Source organism: Micropterus salmoides, unplaced genomic scaffold (genome assembly GCF_014851395.1).
Source record: "Micropterus salmoides isolate LMB-PRFRI ecotype aquatic unplaced genomic scaffold, ASM1485139v1 Ms_hic_scaffold_5, whole genome shotgun sequence".
Lineage (NCBI taxonomy): Eukaryota > Metazoa > Chordata > Actinopteri > Centrarchiformes > Centrarchidae > Micropterus > Micropterus salmoides.
In genome coordinates, this window is record NW_024044237.1 from 26,732,935 (window position 1) to 26,749,025 (window position 16,091).

General features: G+C 38.3%; 2 protein-coding genes across 3 annotated transcripts; both read right to left on the reverse strand.

The window, feature by feature from the left end:
* Nucleotides 1–377: 377 nt before the first annotated feature.
* On the reverse strand, nucleotides 378–3,003 carry LOC119888987. Of its 2 annotated transcripts, XM_038699812.1 has the most exons (6): nucleotides 2,470–3,003; nucleotides 2,030–2,356; nucleotides 1,505–1,861; nucleotides 1,219–1,335; nucleotides 987–1,048; nucleotides 378–903 (listed from the first exon to the last, which is right to left on the reverse strand). In XM_038699812.1, the coding sequence occupies exons 1-6, from the start codon at nucleotides 2,534–2,536 to the stop codon at nucleotides 775–777; spliced, it is 1,059 nt and encodes a 352-aa protein (XP_038555740.1). In that variant the 5' UTR covers nucleotides 2,537–3,003; the 3' UTR covers nucleotides 378–774. The 2 variants fall into 2 exon arrangements, with proteins under 2 accessions (XP_038555740.1, XP_038555739.1); XM_038699811.1 differs by having other exon boundaries at nucleotides 2,030–3,003.
* Nucleotides 3,004–5,239: 2,236 nt separating this feature from the next.
* On the reverse strand, nucleotides 5,240–6,699 carry rnasel2 (ribonuclease like 2). Its single transcript, XM_038699919.1, has 3 exons — nucleotides 6,598–6,699; nucleotides 6,463–6,517; nucleotides 5,240–5,737 (listed from the first exon to the last, which is right to left on the reverse strand). The coding sequence occupies exon 3, from the start codon at nucleotides 5,729–5,731 to the stop codon at nucleotides 5,297–5,299; it is 435 nt and encodes a 144-aa protein (XP_038555847.1). The 5' UTR covers nucleotides 5,732–5,737; nucleotides 6,463–6,517; nucleotides 6,598–6,699; the 3' UTR covers nucleotides 5,240–5,296.
* Nucleotides 6,700–16,091: the final 9,392 nt, after the last annotated feature.

A 16,091-nucleotide genomic window follows, 5' to 3' on the forward strand; every position in this document is an offset into this window, starting at 1 on the left:
TTTGTACCAATCTATATACGTAGATGCAGTCATAACGTAGAAAACTCCAGGTGAATGCAAGGTGATCTTGATGTCAAGTTAGTCAAGCAAAGAAAACAACACGTCCTCATACTAAAATGACATACATGACTGCCAGCGACAGGCTTACCAGACCTTTGTCATCAAGTTAACATATAATGTTTTGAAACAGTCGCAGTTTGGTTCTCCATAAAATGTACTCAAATACTTATAATAACTAATAATCTACACAGATCTCTCCCAATTATGATTCCTGGAATAATATTAACATGATTATACATGTCCAAGTTTCTTATGTACAAATCCAAAATTTCTTTAATTATACTGTACATACAATCTATTACACAAACACTTGAGGCTGAAGGTCAGGTTTATAAGACTTGAATCTTTAATTCCATTTGTCATTTATTTGTCCAAGAATGTTATCATATAGAAAGCTTGAAAATAAACTTTCCACGTAAGAGCTTAATATTCCTATTACATACAAAAGAGACAGGCAGGATTGGAAACACATTTCAAAGTGACCTTGCAATGCAGCCCCTATCATACATATCAATGCTGGCTTAAACTATACAGTAAGAAAAAAATAAAAATAAATTTCAATAAATTTAAAGATCTGGTCCAAATGTGTACAGGAACTAATTTTTATTTCATTCCATACAGCAGAAAACATCCTGCTAAATATCTGCAGCATGGTGTACCATGCACACATTAAACAAAAATCAATTAGGAACTTTGTTGTACATGTTTCTGTTCCTACCCCAAAACCCTGACATCTGTGTAGATGCTCTCTCCCTCGAATGTATTTGCACTTCTATTTACATTCCTGCCACATTTCCGTCTGTTGAAGTTTGCCACAGAATAAACCAATGTGTCTTCATCTGTCTGTAGATATATATGGCAAAACATTGTTAGATGTGAGCGGTCGATATAAATGTACAAACAAACATCTTTTTTTAAGTACTTACCTGCTGACTTTGTTGATCACCAGTGGTTGTTGCAGCATTTGTTTGCAGGGCAGCAGCAACAGCTGGATTGTAACGTGACATAACATGAAAAACAACCAGCATCAGAAGATACACAGGATTTAATTTTATTTAGAAAATGAATGATAGACTGATTTAAGAAACACAGCACTAATCTTATCACTGTTTACAATTAGCTAAATAATGTGTGATAGATTGACGTTAGTTTTATTACCATTACAACCATTGCACTTTTTGTTCTGCACAGTGTACATCAGTATGGCTATAACAATCAGACTGATAGCCAAAGCAGCACACGACAGAAACAGAATTGTATTGGACCTCAGGGAATCTGAAATATATATAAAAGAAAGAACAACAAAAGAAGTAAAAAAACAATCATTACTCTTTATTGTTGCCTTCAGGTAGAAATACATATTTCAGTTATTTATGCTGAAGATATTTTTATGTAATATTAAACATGAAGCTGATCTTTAGGAATATGACAATTACAAGCTTACCTTCAGTGTCCAGCTTTGTTCCATTTCCAAATAATATCTCCCCACATGCAGCCACAGCACAGTAATAAATCCCAGCATCAGATGAGCTGATGTTCTTAGAGAAGCTGTAGACACATTTCTGTGGAGAGCGAGCCTCAGGACTCTTCTCACATTCATCCCCACTGTTTTTATGAGCATAAATGACACTGGGATGAGATCCTTCTGATCCGGCTCTGAACCAGTACACGCTGTGTTCTCCAGGACATGTTCTACTTTCAGGGTCAGAGAGGACTGAACACTGCAGACTCACTAAGTGTCCTGGGCGAACTGGATCAGATGGAAAGTCTTGAATGACGAAAATGATATGAGGTTCTGGCTCTTGAAAAGAGAAACAAAATCACAGTATTGCATCATCCGTTTTGTACCAAAACAAATATGCCTTTCATTCATTTAATATTTTATAGAATTCTATGCAAGAGAGAAGTGTACAAACATTCAAAGCTGAAGTTGGAAATTGAATTGAAAGTTGAGTATGGCTCCATTCACCTTTGACTCTCAGAAAGGTTTTACTCAGAAACGTTGTCTGCAGTTCAACCACTTGTTCACAGTAGTAAAATGCAGTATCGCTCAGCTCTGTTTGGGTCATATGTAGAACAAATGTTCCAGGCTCTTGTTTTGCTGTAATGCGAGGAGTCTTATTAACGTATGCATTATCAAAAGTATAAGTTGCTCCTAAGATTTCAGGGAAGCTTCCAGGAGCAAGTCTGATCCAAAATAAGATTCCTGCTAATCTAGACTGGCGGCTACATATTAGAGTCACATCTTCTCCAACACCAACAGTCTTTGTCACAAAACTTTGGTCATCTATGCATCCTGAAAAACAAATCAAATGCAGACCAGTGATTACAAAATCATTCACAAATTTACAATAACAAGGTGACAATAAGAGAAACATAAGTGAAACTGAATTCTATATGAATACTTACGGCCAATTGTGAACACCAGAGCGACACAAAATATGGCCAACATTTTCCACTTGAGACAGCAGTTCATTAAGATCGTACTGCAAGATGATTAATCTTAATGTTATTCTATCAAATGGGAGAGAACAATGAAATGGGAGGGAACACTATCAAAACAATCTGATTGGTCTGTGCGTGTTAACATGGTGGGCTTCTTCAGTGTACCACCAATGTGGAAATGATCTTGAGCAAGTCTTTACAATCTGCAAATGTGACTGTATGTGCAGTTTGTTTTTGACAGCAAGTTTCATCAAAACCCACAATTCATTGCTATAATTTCCACACTTAAAGCAGATTTGTTGTTCACAGAAGTGTGGTGTGAAAAGAACCAAAGCAATGTTTTAATCCTATGGCTTTAATGTCAATTGTTTGTAACGTCTTTAAATTATAATCTTATCAATTTACAATTATCATTTATTGGTAACACACTCAACGCACGTTACGCACAGTATGTTGCGGGCAGATTCATGTATGTGTGTGCACGTGAACAGCTCCACCCCACCCCCAAAAACAGGTTTCAGGAAAGCCTCCGTGTAATTCAACCCTGCCTCATACCTCTAAATGTGACAATATTCAGACAGTTTTGAGTTACATCAGGGCTTTTACAGAATACAACAAACCTATTGTTTTGAGAGTTTCAGATTAATTTAAAAGAAAACATGGACAACGATCCTCCTTAGTAGAGTATGTTGTACACATTCTGAAACACAGTAAATTAGCTTTTTATTCATGAGTCAGGTCACATCATGGACAGTGGTCATCTTATTGTTTGTGCATTGAAGATCAGCCACAAACAAGGTCAATGTTGAAACTTAAGAGCACAGCAACAGGGTAAAAAATCCAAATCATCCGCAACATCCCAGATAGGGCTACCGCAAGTTCAGCATCTTCAAGGTAATTGTGAATCTGAAAAGGTGTTGACAATATCCAAATGGGGTTGAAATATCGTTGATTTAAATAAATGTTTGGCTTGGAGTTTACATTTATTCATTTAGCTGACGCTTTTATCAAAAGCCACTTACAATTGCTATACATGTCAGAGGTCACACGCCTCTGGAGCAACTAGACACTTAAATGTCTTGCTCAAGGACACATAGGTGGATGGGTCACAGTGGGGAATTGAACCCAGGTCTTTCACACTTAAGGCTTATTATGTCTTATCCATTGCACCACTAGTTAGTTTTAGTGCATGGGTGTTACTCTCTTCATAAAGATGCTGACTGACCAAGGCCTAGAGCAGAATCATAAGGGGAAAAGAGGGTTCATTTATTAATAAGTGAATTATTCTCTTTATTTTGGACAAAAATGTAAACTACTAAACACTCATGGTGAACCTACAAGCTGTGCAGTTCAATTGCCACAGGGCAAGCTGTGATAAAATCCAATTTTTTACTTTGTTCATATTCATGTATGGTAATTTGTTATAGTTGCAGATGTAGCATTATATTTGCATGTGCTACTTTAGATATGCCATGTTGACTTTGGTTACTACCACAAAATTTATTCTTTTTCCTTAATATAATTTTAAACAGTCCCCTCTCACAGGCTCTCTCTTTACTCTGCTGCCATCTTCTGGCTGATGGTATGTTGATTTAATGATAATGATCAAATATGTTGAATGGTATAGTTTTGGATTTTGAGGAGACCCTAAAGCCAGTGGACTGTAAACCTACCTGTAGACTTGACATCTAAGCTAATTTCATTTTATTTACAGCTCCAGGTCTTCCACAACACATGTGATGGTGAATTGTTAAATGGCAATCCATGGAAATGTCGATCATGTCATATTTACCAGGTTGCCTACCTCAGATAATTGGATATTTCTATTGTATTTAAGTAACTATTGTTCTTACATTTAGTATGATGACATAATGAGAACAGTTTTTCTTTTCAGTGACTAAACTTGGCATATTGCATACTATTTCGTTGTGGTGGCTGACCCATTCATACTTATATCTTTTTCTTCAGTTGTAGTCGTGGGTTCAGATAAACCACCACAAGTAATCATTTTTCCATAACCTTGTTGACTCTGGCAGTTAATTTCTGGCCTTTCAACTTTGATTGGCTTCCATCAATTCAAAGTGCTGACACTGGTGAAACATTTTACAAACAGAGAATGAATACAGTAGGTTGATTTAAACGGATCCAAATGTTTGTTGATCAGAGTTCATTGTCAGCTTTGGGGATGCCTTGAACCCAGTGGACTGTAAACATTACTCTAGTTGCAATATGATTGGACAACAAAATAATGAGGAACTTGGACACAGTTCAATACGGGCTACAGGAAAAGGGGAGGGTATTGTAAGTTTTATTTTAGTAGTAGTGGTAGTCTGACTTTTTGGTGAGAGCAAAAGCCTTCACAGCCTTTTCTTGCAAGATATTTTAAGAAGAGATCAAGTAGTTACATCAAAAACAAGACTTTTATATGCACCACGTCATAAAGGATCATCATGTACAGGAACAGTACACATTTATGATCCCCATCACCATCAAACAGGTAGCTAATGTCCGTTTTGAAATACATAGCACATGCAGATCTTAATAGTTATTCATAAATTAATATGTCTCTAGTAAATCATTAAGATTGTTTTCCATTAGCCTGTACAGTACAAAAAAGTTAGTTGGTCAGCGACTAGTGGTGCTGTAAACATTATTAATGATCTTGTTTCCAGTATTATGCACAACTATACTGTCAATTATTGCACATGCCTGCAATAAAAAGTGGACAGAAGTGTAAATTGTCAAATGTATTTTATTTAACAAGAGACTGTAGTACACTTCTACTATTCATTCAGTTTTCAAGGTTTATTATGTCTCTTTCAAAGTGCACAGGTAAGCCTTGTTCACATCGGATTACAATGTACCTGGTGTAAGCTTGACCACGGTACTGACAATGAGGATGCCTGATCCCTCTTTTCAAGGTACAGACAACAATGCTGAATGGTTTGGTGCTTTTGGTCATCATGCCCTCATATGCCACTCCTGCACTCCCACAGATGTTTTTGATTTTGTCTGGGTAGGCCTGGATGAAGGTATTCGTCTCCTTGCACTCATTGCTGTTGGTTATGGAGATGCCTCTACTTTTTATCACAGCATCACATTGATTGACATTCATCCGCACATTGATATGTTGATCTATAAACTTTCTGTAACGAAACGAAACATTTGCATCCTGAGAGAACACAGTGGCAGAGAGCAGCAGCAAAGAAGCAAATGGGATCCTCATGATTCCCTGGCGACAAAAATGTGGGGAAAATTTTCTGTTAGAGAATTTAAGTCAGCATAGGTAAGTACTTTGCAATATTTAAGCTATCATTATAATTTTTCATATGCAAATTGAACAAACATGAGGCAATGACTTTAGTAAGTGAAAATTGTTCATATTGTGATTAGCTTGTTGGTTACAAACTTTTTTGGAAATGAAACTTTCTGAAAGTTAAAGCTTAATCAGAAATGTCATCACCAATCTTATCAAATTATATTTTGGTTAACACAGAAGGAGCTGAAAACAGTAAAATTTTAATTTAAATAGATTAAAATTTTAAAAAAATATTCAAAAGATGATGAGAAAACTTTTATGTACACAAGATAATGCTCTGTATTTGTATAGCGCCTTTCTAGTCTTTGCGACCACTCAGAGCTCAAACAGAAAACTAACATTCACACATACACTGGTGGAACAGCCACCAGGGGCAATTCGGGGTTCGGTATCTGCCCAAGGACACTTCGACATGCAGCCTAGAGGAGACAGGGATTGATGCGCCGATCAAACGATCTAATTAACGGGCAAACCGCTCTATCTCTTGAGCTACAGCTGATAATTGTGCACACATGTTTTTGTATTTGTGTTGCAGACCTGCAGATAAATCAGTGAAACTAAATATGCACACAGCAATGAGATAAAAGCCCTGTGTAAAGCTGCTGTATAATAAACAGTAGGTAGGGGAAAAAACAAACCTTTTAGCTGAACAGTTGGCACTTTTCCCCGTTTACTTTTGGCTGGTTCTTGCAGCTGAATAAGAAATAAATTTTTTTAGTCAACAAGTTTGTCTGAAAAACGTAATCTGCTGTGTCATAAAAAGCATTATTTACCTGTTTCACACAACACAGTGACCAGTGATGATGAAGTCTCTGTAAACTGCTGAATCATTTATAGAGTGTGTTTTGACCTTTGATTTCTTGGCCCAACAACACAGTGTGGGGAATACACAATGCCAGCCAGTTAAGTTGGCTAAAGGGAAATGTGTTTTTACTGTGTGGAGAAAAAATTGCACCAAGGCATGAGCAACAACATTTTCTGCTAAGTATGACTTCAGCCAAGTCTGTAAAACCCGCACACATGACAGCAGCATAAGCAAGTGTCATGCTTGCAAAATAACATAATGAAACATGTTCCTGCATAGGGGATTTCACCAAATTAAAGACCTAATCATCTACAAAATGGACTCACTCACTTCACTTTCATTATGATTGTAATGGATTGTAGAATTTTCTGAAAACTGTCATAATGGCATTTGTTTTGCTTTTTGAAAAAAAACAATACAGGTGAAAATTGGTGCAGTCTATACACTACTTTCACCTATTCATTCCCCTGGTAATATCTGTCTCCTCTACCACCAGATGGCACCCTAATACTCAGACAACAGTTTGTATCTTAAAACAAGCAACATACTGAATACAGGCAAACCAATATATAAAATAATCATGTAAACTGGTTAAACTATTTCTTTAGCTCTTATTTTTTTCCTCTCTAACCTCCTACATATTGTCAAGATATATGGTCATGCATTTATTATGACTAATAATTAGTCTTAGCGCCACACGATTAACAACAGCCTTCCTCTGCGAAGGGGTGGCTTTGCTGGTTGTTTCCAAAGCAATTGTGCAAAGCACTTTGCATAGTGCTGTGACAAGAAAGACAGAACTGTGTTGACAGAAGCAAATGTTTCCCAAGTGTTGAATATATTTCAATATTTTATTAACATTACTAAAACAATAAATAAATGAATATATCTACAAGCTAAAACGCCCTCTATATGCCTCCATTAGCTTTTTCCATTTACAAATACATTAAACTGACAATATTAAACATAAGGGAGCCATACAACTTTAGACATGCATCACTTTTTGTAAGCATGTAGCTCACAACATGTTGAGAACTTATCTCTAACCACTTCTAACCTCCAACATCCTGTGGACTGCAAGTCAGGTCTTAGGCATTTCTTTTCAGCAGGTGACAAATGGCCAGCTATAGCCTGCTATATGTGGCTTTGCTCGTTTCCCAGGCTGTCACATATCATTTTCACGCAGTGCGGTGAGATTAGAACGATAAAAAAATTTATGATCATATTGACATTTTGTTGAATATTGACAATATTCTGATTCACAAAATGAAGGGCGTCATCATCCTTAACCCATCATCCATTTTGTCCATTTCCTTTTCAAATGGATTAAGGTATACACTGGAGTGCCATGATCAAGCCCATCTGAGTTTTTTTTTTGTTCATATTAATTTGCATTTTTTGTAGATGTGTAAATAAATAAAATAAGTAGGCATAAATTTTCTTATACATACAAACTATATATATTGTACTTACATTTGATTATTATTGATTTGATTTATTGGGAAAAACAAAATATCTGACAGTTGTTGGTAGTTGTGGTGAGCAAATATACAGATAAAAAATGAAAAATCAGACAATTGATTCTGTATATACCACTGTGTTCCATGCAACACTATGTGACCTACGGTATATTGTATAACCTGTAAGGACCCATAGTAGTTTTCAGCGTTGTTAAACATAAATGTCAACATGAATAAAATGTAATGTTTTTACTTACTGACTCCTTTCTCCACTCCTGTTGTTTTTTTTTTGTTTTTTTTTAACATTAATGTCATGGTTGACATTCCACAACCAGGAAGGCTTAGGGTGTTTTTACACTTCAAACCCAGGGAGCATGCCAGTAATATAACGACACAAGAATGGTAGTTTTATGCTTACTGTAAAATAAAACTAATAGGATCAATAAAACTTTGCAAAACTTTAGTAAAGTCATTACAAAGTATTATTAAAAGTATTATTTGGCCAATCTTGACCTTAGAAACAGCAAAACATTCTCAACTAAAGGTCCATTTATTAGCAGTTCTGAAGCTTTCAATGAAATCACAGACTATTCTATAACTATAACCACAATTAATAATAGAGATACTATTTCTAATGGTATCCATAACTACCCTGCTGATTGATTATTGCATTAGACTGTATTATAAAACAGACACAAATGTAAGCGGTCAGATGCATTTTATTAAACAAGCAACTGAAGTACACATATTTAATCAGTTCTCACAATGATAAATATCTCGATCATAGTGCACAGGAAGGCCACCTTCACATTTGATTATTATTTTTTTGTTGAGTTTTTTACCACAGTACTGACACTTGGAAGCTATGGATTTCGCTGTGTTCAGGTTACAGACAACAATGTCAAAGCGTTGGAGGCTTTGACATTGTTGTCGCACGCCTCTGGAGCAGCTAGGGGTTAAGAATCTTGCTCAAGGACACAGTGGTGGATGAATTGAACCAAAGGCATGGTCTTATCCACTGTTCCATCACCACTACAACCATTAGTACACTATGTCTCCTCTGTTTGATCCATACATTTATCTTTAGTTATTGCCACTGGCATTTTGTCCACGTCAGGTTACAGCTGAATATTTAAAAATCAAATGTAACATACAGACAACTCCGGCACTTTATCATTCATTAAGGAATTTCAAATCTGGTTACTGATAAATGATAACTATGCTGAATAAAATGTAATGTTTTTACTTACTGACTCCTTTCTCCACTCCTGTTTTTTTAAAGATTAATGTCATGGTTGGTGTTGGCATGCATTTATATTTCTAGCACCACTGGATTAAAATGGAGGCTCTGCTCTTTACTTTTCTGTTGCCATGGTGAATCATAGTATTAGTGTGCCATTGATGATGGCTTTTTTCATTTCCCCCACAAGCGCTTACATCAGGTTCTACTGAGAGTTGATTGAACTAATTATGATCAGCTGTATTGGTACCGAAAGCTCAGATGCCCATTTCAGGCTTAAATTACTTCGAGCTCAGGGTTAGGCTCAGAGTTTGTTTGATTTCTGAAGCAGGGCCCTGCAGTGAAAGCTGCACAACCCACAACCACCAGATAAAAGCCTTGTGAATACTTACTGACACTGTGAAACTGAAGAGTTAATAAACAGACTTAAAAGTATAAACGCGATGACTTTTTTCTTCCTTACTTATAAGTTCTTCCTGCAAAAATATAGAAACATTATTTGTTATTTTGCTCTTTATCAAAAATCAACAAATTTGTCTAACCCATAAAACAGGTTATAAGAAGTTTTGATTTACTTGTATCACAGACACTGCTCAGTGACGACAAAGTATCTGAAAACTGTTGAATCTTTTCTAGAGCTTGGTTCCTTGACGTGTGAATTTCCATCTCTCACGTTAGATACATAGTCCAGTCATACATGATCACAACATAGGTCTACCACAACCTCATTCTGAGACACTAATGATGGGAAATCTTGCTGCTACAACACTACCTGCTTTAATCAAATGTAATTCCCTCAGTCTCCCCTGCTGCTTTATCTATTAGACTATTATCATTTAAATCCAAGTACATTTTGAATGCTTCTTTTAATATGTCTTTAATTAAATGTTTTTCTGCCCGGTGGCAAAATGCTTTTTCTTTTGGACAAAATATTGTACTGAAGACAAAAGGGGACACTAAAGAGTGTGCAATTTAATCCCTGGGAATCTATGCTAAAATATACTGTATGTTTAACAAAATTGCTGAAGTTGATTGAAGCGTCAATGAAATTAGTGCTACATTGTGCTCACATGGGATACACAATAACCTTATCTCTCTTGACACTGCTGCCATCTTTTGGTAGTTTGATAAATGAACAAGTATGAACTGACCAGATGAAAGCCAAAGCAGTTCAGATTTCATTCGTTGTGCTAACAGCATGGCACTATAGAAATTTAACTTTGATAGAGAGATTCATGGTGCCCAGAAGGTCATTTCTAGTGACTTTGGTGATCTGACTTTTTGTCTATGCTAACATGCTACGGTGACAATGGCATTACATTACGCCTTCCTAACATAAGCATGACATCCGTTAACACTGTCACTGAGCATGTTAGCAAGGCTGCTGTGGCTCAGGTAGGGCAGGTTGTCCACTAATGATGCCGAAGACACTTAATCCCAAATTGAATATGTGAATGAGCGACAAAAAAATCTTTCTAAGCATAAATGTAAGCATTTATACAATAACAAGGACGCACTGATGTAGAGTAATACAGCCTGGTTCTCAGTCAGTGTTCCAAAAGGCATTGGTTGGCTTATAGAGGATTTCATACTGGCTGCCAGATCAGTGAGGTCATTTTGGAAAACGGGATTGAAAAAGATTGGTGGCTGGGCAGGACAAGCAGAGACGGGTGTAGTGAAGGGGATGATGCTAGCCATGATATCTCTAATCTTGTCCACAAAGAACGACAGAAATTTGTTGCAAATCGTCTTTTGAAAAAAAAGGAACGTTGGAAGGTGTACTAGCTCTTTGAAACATTATGTTTCTATGAAATGGAGTTGGTCCTGAGAGGGGGCATGGCCCACATCCAAGTGAATATGACATTGTCAAGTTTTACAAGTATTACAGGGGCATAGAGTACAAGGTGACATTACAGATTTCTTTTAGCCAAGAGGAAAGAAATACCCCTTTTCAATATTTTTTTTTTACACTTGCCCCTCAGACAGCCTGAATCCCCCACTGTGTGATCTCTACATAAACGAAGGTTGGTGTACAGATGTCAAAGTGTTGAAGAAATCATGCAGCCCTCACATTATTCATAAACTGTAAACCTTTTTATTCACCGCGGGAGTTTTCCTCGTTCGTCCTGGTTGCCGTCTACATTCCACCTCAGGCCTGTGTTAGTGAGGCGTTACTACACCTGGCTGACCAGATAACTAACGTGGAGAAAAAACATCCAGACTCCCTGCTCATTGTTCTTGGGGACTTCAACAGAGCAAACCTACCACCAGGGACACTAACACACTAGACCACTGCTACACTGCATTAAAGAACGCCTATCGCTCTGTCCCCCGTGCAGTCTTTATCATGAGTTGTAGTTTTTCCTTGTGGGTATGAGATTTTGCAATTTGTTTCTGGTGTCCTTCCGTTTACCTGTTCTTCTCGTTTCCTTGTCCTTGGTGTTTATGTCTTGTCTGGTGTTCTGGCTCATAGTCCTGCGTTGATTTGATATGGCTTTGGTTTGAAGTTTGGTTGTCTAGTTGTTATATTGTTTCTTAGTCACTGCCTTAACTCTTGTTCCTGCGTTTTAGTTCTTTGTGCTTGTTCCCAGTCCTGTACCTTAGTTCATGTTAAGTGTTCACTCTGGTCTATTTTGTGTCTGTTACCCCAGTGATCCCTCTGCATGTCTCTTTGTTTTCCCCTTCTCTCTCTCTGCCTCTCTCTCTCTGAACCAACCAATTATGGACCCAGCAGATGCAAAAAAGGAGAGGGATAGGTTCTTGGACATTTTGGCAGAACTATAGACAAACTGGCAGTTCGCGTCAAGCCGCAAATCCTCGTTAAGGCCCACCAGGAGGTAGTCGCAAGGCCATGGCTGCGACGCCGGCTGCCTAGGTGGGCCAAGAATTTCGTGAACTCCAGTCCCCAGCCTGTTTCCTGGCTCGCTAGAGCTGCTAGCCGCCAGCCTGATCCAAGGTCTGCTAGCGCTGCTAGCTGCCAGCCTGATCCCCGGCCCGCTAGCGCTGCTAGCCGCCAGCCTGATCCCCGGCCCGCTAGCGCTGCTAGCCCCCTGCCTGGCCGGCCCATCTGCCCGCGTGACCCCCCCAACAAAGACTCTGGGACTATGACTCTCCTTGCCTTCTTTGCCATGAAGGCCAGGGAGTCGGAAGACGCACGGGCCGCCAGTCTGCGACCTTCTAGCCGGGACAACCTCCTGAACTGTTTTGTCCCCCTGGCCTGCTCAGACGACCTTCCGAACTCTGTTGCCTCCTTGCTCTGCCTTCAGGCCGCCCACCTGAGGATTCCCTGTCTAGCCCCCCGGCCCAGTTCTCAGGCCGCCCGCCTGAGGTTCCCCCGTCTGGTCCCCCTGTTCTGACGACCTCCTGAACTCTGTTCTCCCCCTGATTTGCCCGGCCTCATGGGTCACCCTGCCGGTTTGGCCTCCCCCCCTGTACTCTGGTCCCCTTCTGTCTGCTCCTTGGACTGTGGGTTTTTTGTTTTTTCTGGCCCTCCTCCTGTCCTCCCTCCACCCACCCGGGGTCTGCATGGACACTTTGTTTTGGGACCGTTTAGTTCTTGCTTTGAAGGAACGTCTGGGATCTGTTCCTTGAGAGGGGGGTACTGTCATGAGTTGTAGTTTTTCCCTGTGGGTTTGAGTTTTTGCCATTTGTTTCTGGTGTCCTTCTGTTTACCTGTTCTTCTCGTTTCCTTGTCCTTGGTGTTTATGTCTTGTCTGGTGTTCTGGCTCATAGTCCTGCGTTGATTTGATATGGCTTTGGTTTGAAGTTTGGTTGTCTAGTTGTTATATTGTTTCTTAGTCACTGCCTTAACTCTTGTTCCTGTGTTTTAGTTCTTTGTGCTTGTTCCCAGTCCTGTACCTTAGTTCATGTTAAGTGTTCACTCTGGTCTATTTTGTGTCGAGGCAAAGCTGGATTTACAAGCCTGCCATCATTCAGTCTGTCCTCTGCACGTCCATCAATGTCTGATTTGGATCTGCCACCAAAAAGGACAGGAACAGACTACAGAGGAGAGTCGGTACTGCAGAAAAAAATAAATAAAATCATCGGTGCCAACCTGCCCTCCATTCAGGACATTTCCAGAGTCAGGAAACATCACTGCAGATCCATCTCACCCCAGACACAACCTGCTCCAGGTTCTACTCTCTGGTAGGCGCTACAGAGCACAGTACGCCAAAACAAACAGACTCAGGAACAGTTTCTTCCCACAAGCCATCACTCTGATGAACAGCTGACTCTGACTCACAATGTCATCTTCATCTCATCATGCCTGGATTATTGCAACAGCCTTTTCACTTGTTTAACCCAAAAATCTATTGATCGACTCCAGACCGTCCAGAACTCAGCTGCCAGGCTTTTAACCAGAACAAAGAAATATGGCCACATTACCCCTTTTTAGCTTCATTACACTGGCTCCCAGTATGTTTTAGAATCGACTTTAAAATTTTATTGATCACTTTTAAAGCTCTTCAGGGCCTCTCACCTTGTTATATTTCTGAACTTTTAGTCCTATACACACCAGCACGTACCTTGAGATCCTCAGGCAGAGGTCTGTTGTCTGTTCCACAGTCTCGACTGAAAACTAAAGGGGACAGAGCGTTTGCTGTCAGGGCCCCGAGGCTCTGGAACAGCCTGCCCGAGGAAATCAGGTCAGCTGAGTCAGTGAATTCTTTTAAGTCCCTTCTTAAAACATGCTTTTATAGGAGAGCCTTTCCCGATTTTATGACTTTATTTTATCCCTTTTATTTTTTTCTATTTTACTTATTTTATATTTATCTTAAAAAATTTGTATTTTAGTCTTTTAAATGTTTTCTTGCTTTTATGTATTGTATTGGTTTTGTATCATTGTCTTTTGGGTATTATTGTCTTTACACTTGTTAAAACACTTTGTAACTTGTTTTTGAAAAGTGTTCTACAAATAAAGATTATTATTATTATAATTAATGTCAGGAACCATTCCTGTGCAATAACCCAGTAACTGCCATCCGTTTACTGGCTACCATTTAGTATATATTCATCATTCTCTATTTCAGAGCTGTTCATACTGTTCATATTATATATACACTGTATACCAAATCCACCTACCTCATGTACATAACACCTGTACATAATATTTATTCCAGCGTTCTTTGCACTCACACTGTGTACATGTATGCTTTTATGTGTATGTGCACCTGTATATCACATCCACCTCCGACATGTACATAATAATAACAACAATAATGGTATTAATAATTTTTCTCCTGCATCCTTCACACTCTGTTCATTGCGCTATTGCACTATTTTCTAAATCTGTCTGTTTTTGTTCGTAGTGTGTATATATGTGTTCTCTATACACAGAACACAAAACAAATAGGCTTTTCTAACAGTTCAGTCTGCATTTTCTTTCATTATTTTCTGTGCTTCACTAAGCAAAGACTTCTCGTATATAAAGTAAAGAGATTTTTGTTCAATATTCATAGTGATCATCAAAAGACAAATGAAGTTGCACTTCTAACAGATTACCTTAACATGCCTGGATACTAGTGTTGTAGTACTCAAGACTGGTCTTGAGACCAGTTTTTGATGGTCTTGGCCTCGTCTCGGACTTGACCGCATTGGTACTTGGCATTGTCTCGGTCATTGAGGATTCAGGATTTTATTTTAAGACCATAACTTTCGGAATAATTTGCTTTTGCATTGTCTGATTTATTTCTTAACATCATAACTTTGATTGAATGGAAAACATGTTGCTTTGAATGCAATCAATAACCTTAATTATACATGTTGTTCCCATTGCACGCGATGGTAAGCATGGAACAGGAGTGTTGAATAAAGATGCTTACGTTGATTTCAGCTCTTAGTTTTTGTATGTGGGTGTTTTAATGGGAATGTGGATCTTTACGATCAATTTTAGAAGTACCTATGATCACGTTCCACATTTTATTGTGTGTCATGTAATGTGGGGAACTGGTCTTGGTCTTGACTCTGTCTTGCCCTTCCCCGGTCTTGGTCTCAGCCCCTAGAAGTCTTGGTCTTGTCTCGGTCAACTCTGTACTTTGTCTTGACTTGGTCTTGACTACAACACTACTGGATACCATACCTGATTAAACTCTCTTAAATTGACTGATAAAACAAAAACATATTTTTCTTGTCTACACCGTATTAAATCTAAGCCTTATAGTGTAGACACGAGATTTATGTTTTTCTTTTATCAATGTATATTTATGAATTACCTTAATGCTCGACATGCTCACTTAGACACCTCCAATGTCCAACATTTTTTACGGTACCAAGGTCGTTTTCTGTATCTGGTAGGAGAGCATTTCAACATAAGGCCCCTCAAGACTGGAATAACATTCCTTTTTTCTTTATCCATTTCCACATTTCGCTTATTCAAATAGTTACTTTTTTCTTTTCTTAATACTACATGCTCTTGTTATTAAGAATACATACCACTGGTATTACATATAATTGGTTTATGTAGAAAATATATATTAGTATGTATACGAACATGACTTTTTGTCTTCATTCTCTTTATCTTGATTTTCTTTGGACATTCCTATGTGAGATGTGACGTTATCCTGCATGTTACATTTTGTCATGAGGCATATTGATTGTATTAGTTTAATGCACTCGGCTGATTATTTGTCAGTATACTTGTTAATACTTCTGTTAATACTATGTTAATTGTGGGGGTAAGGGCAGGTGAGAGAGATTTTGTTTTGTATATATGTCTGTGTCTGTATTGTGTGGTTAATTTTGTGTCTATGAAAATGAGATGAT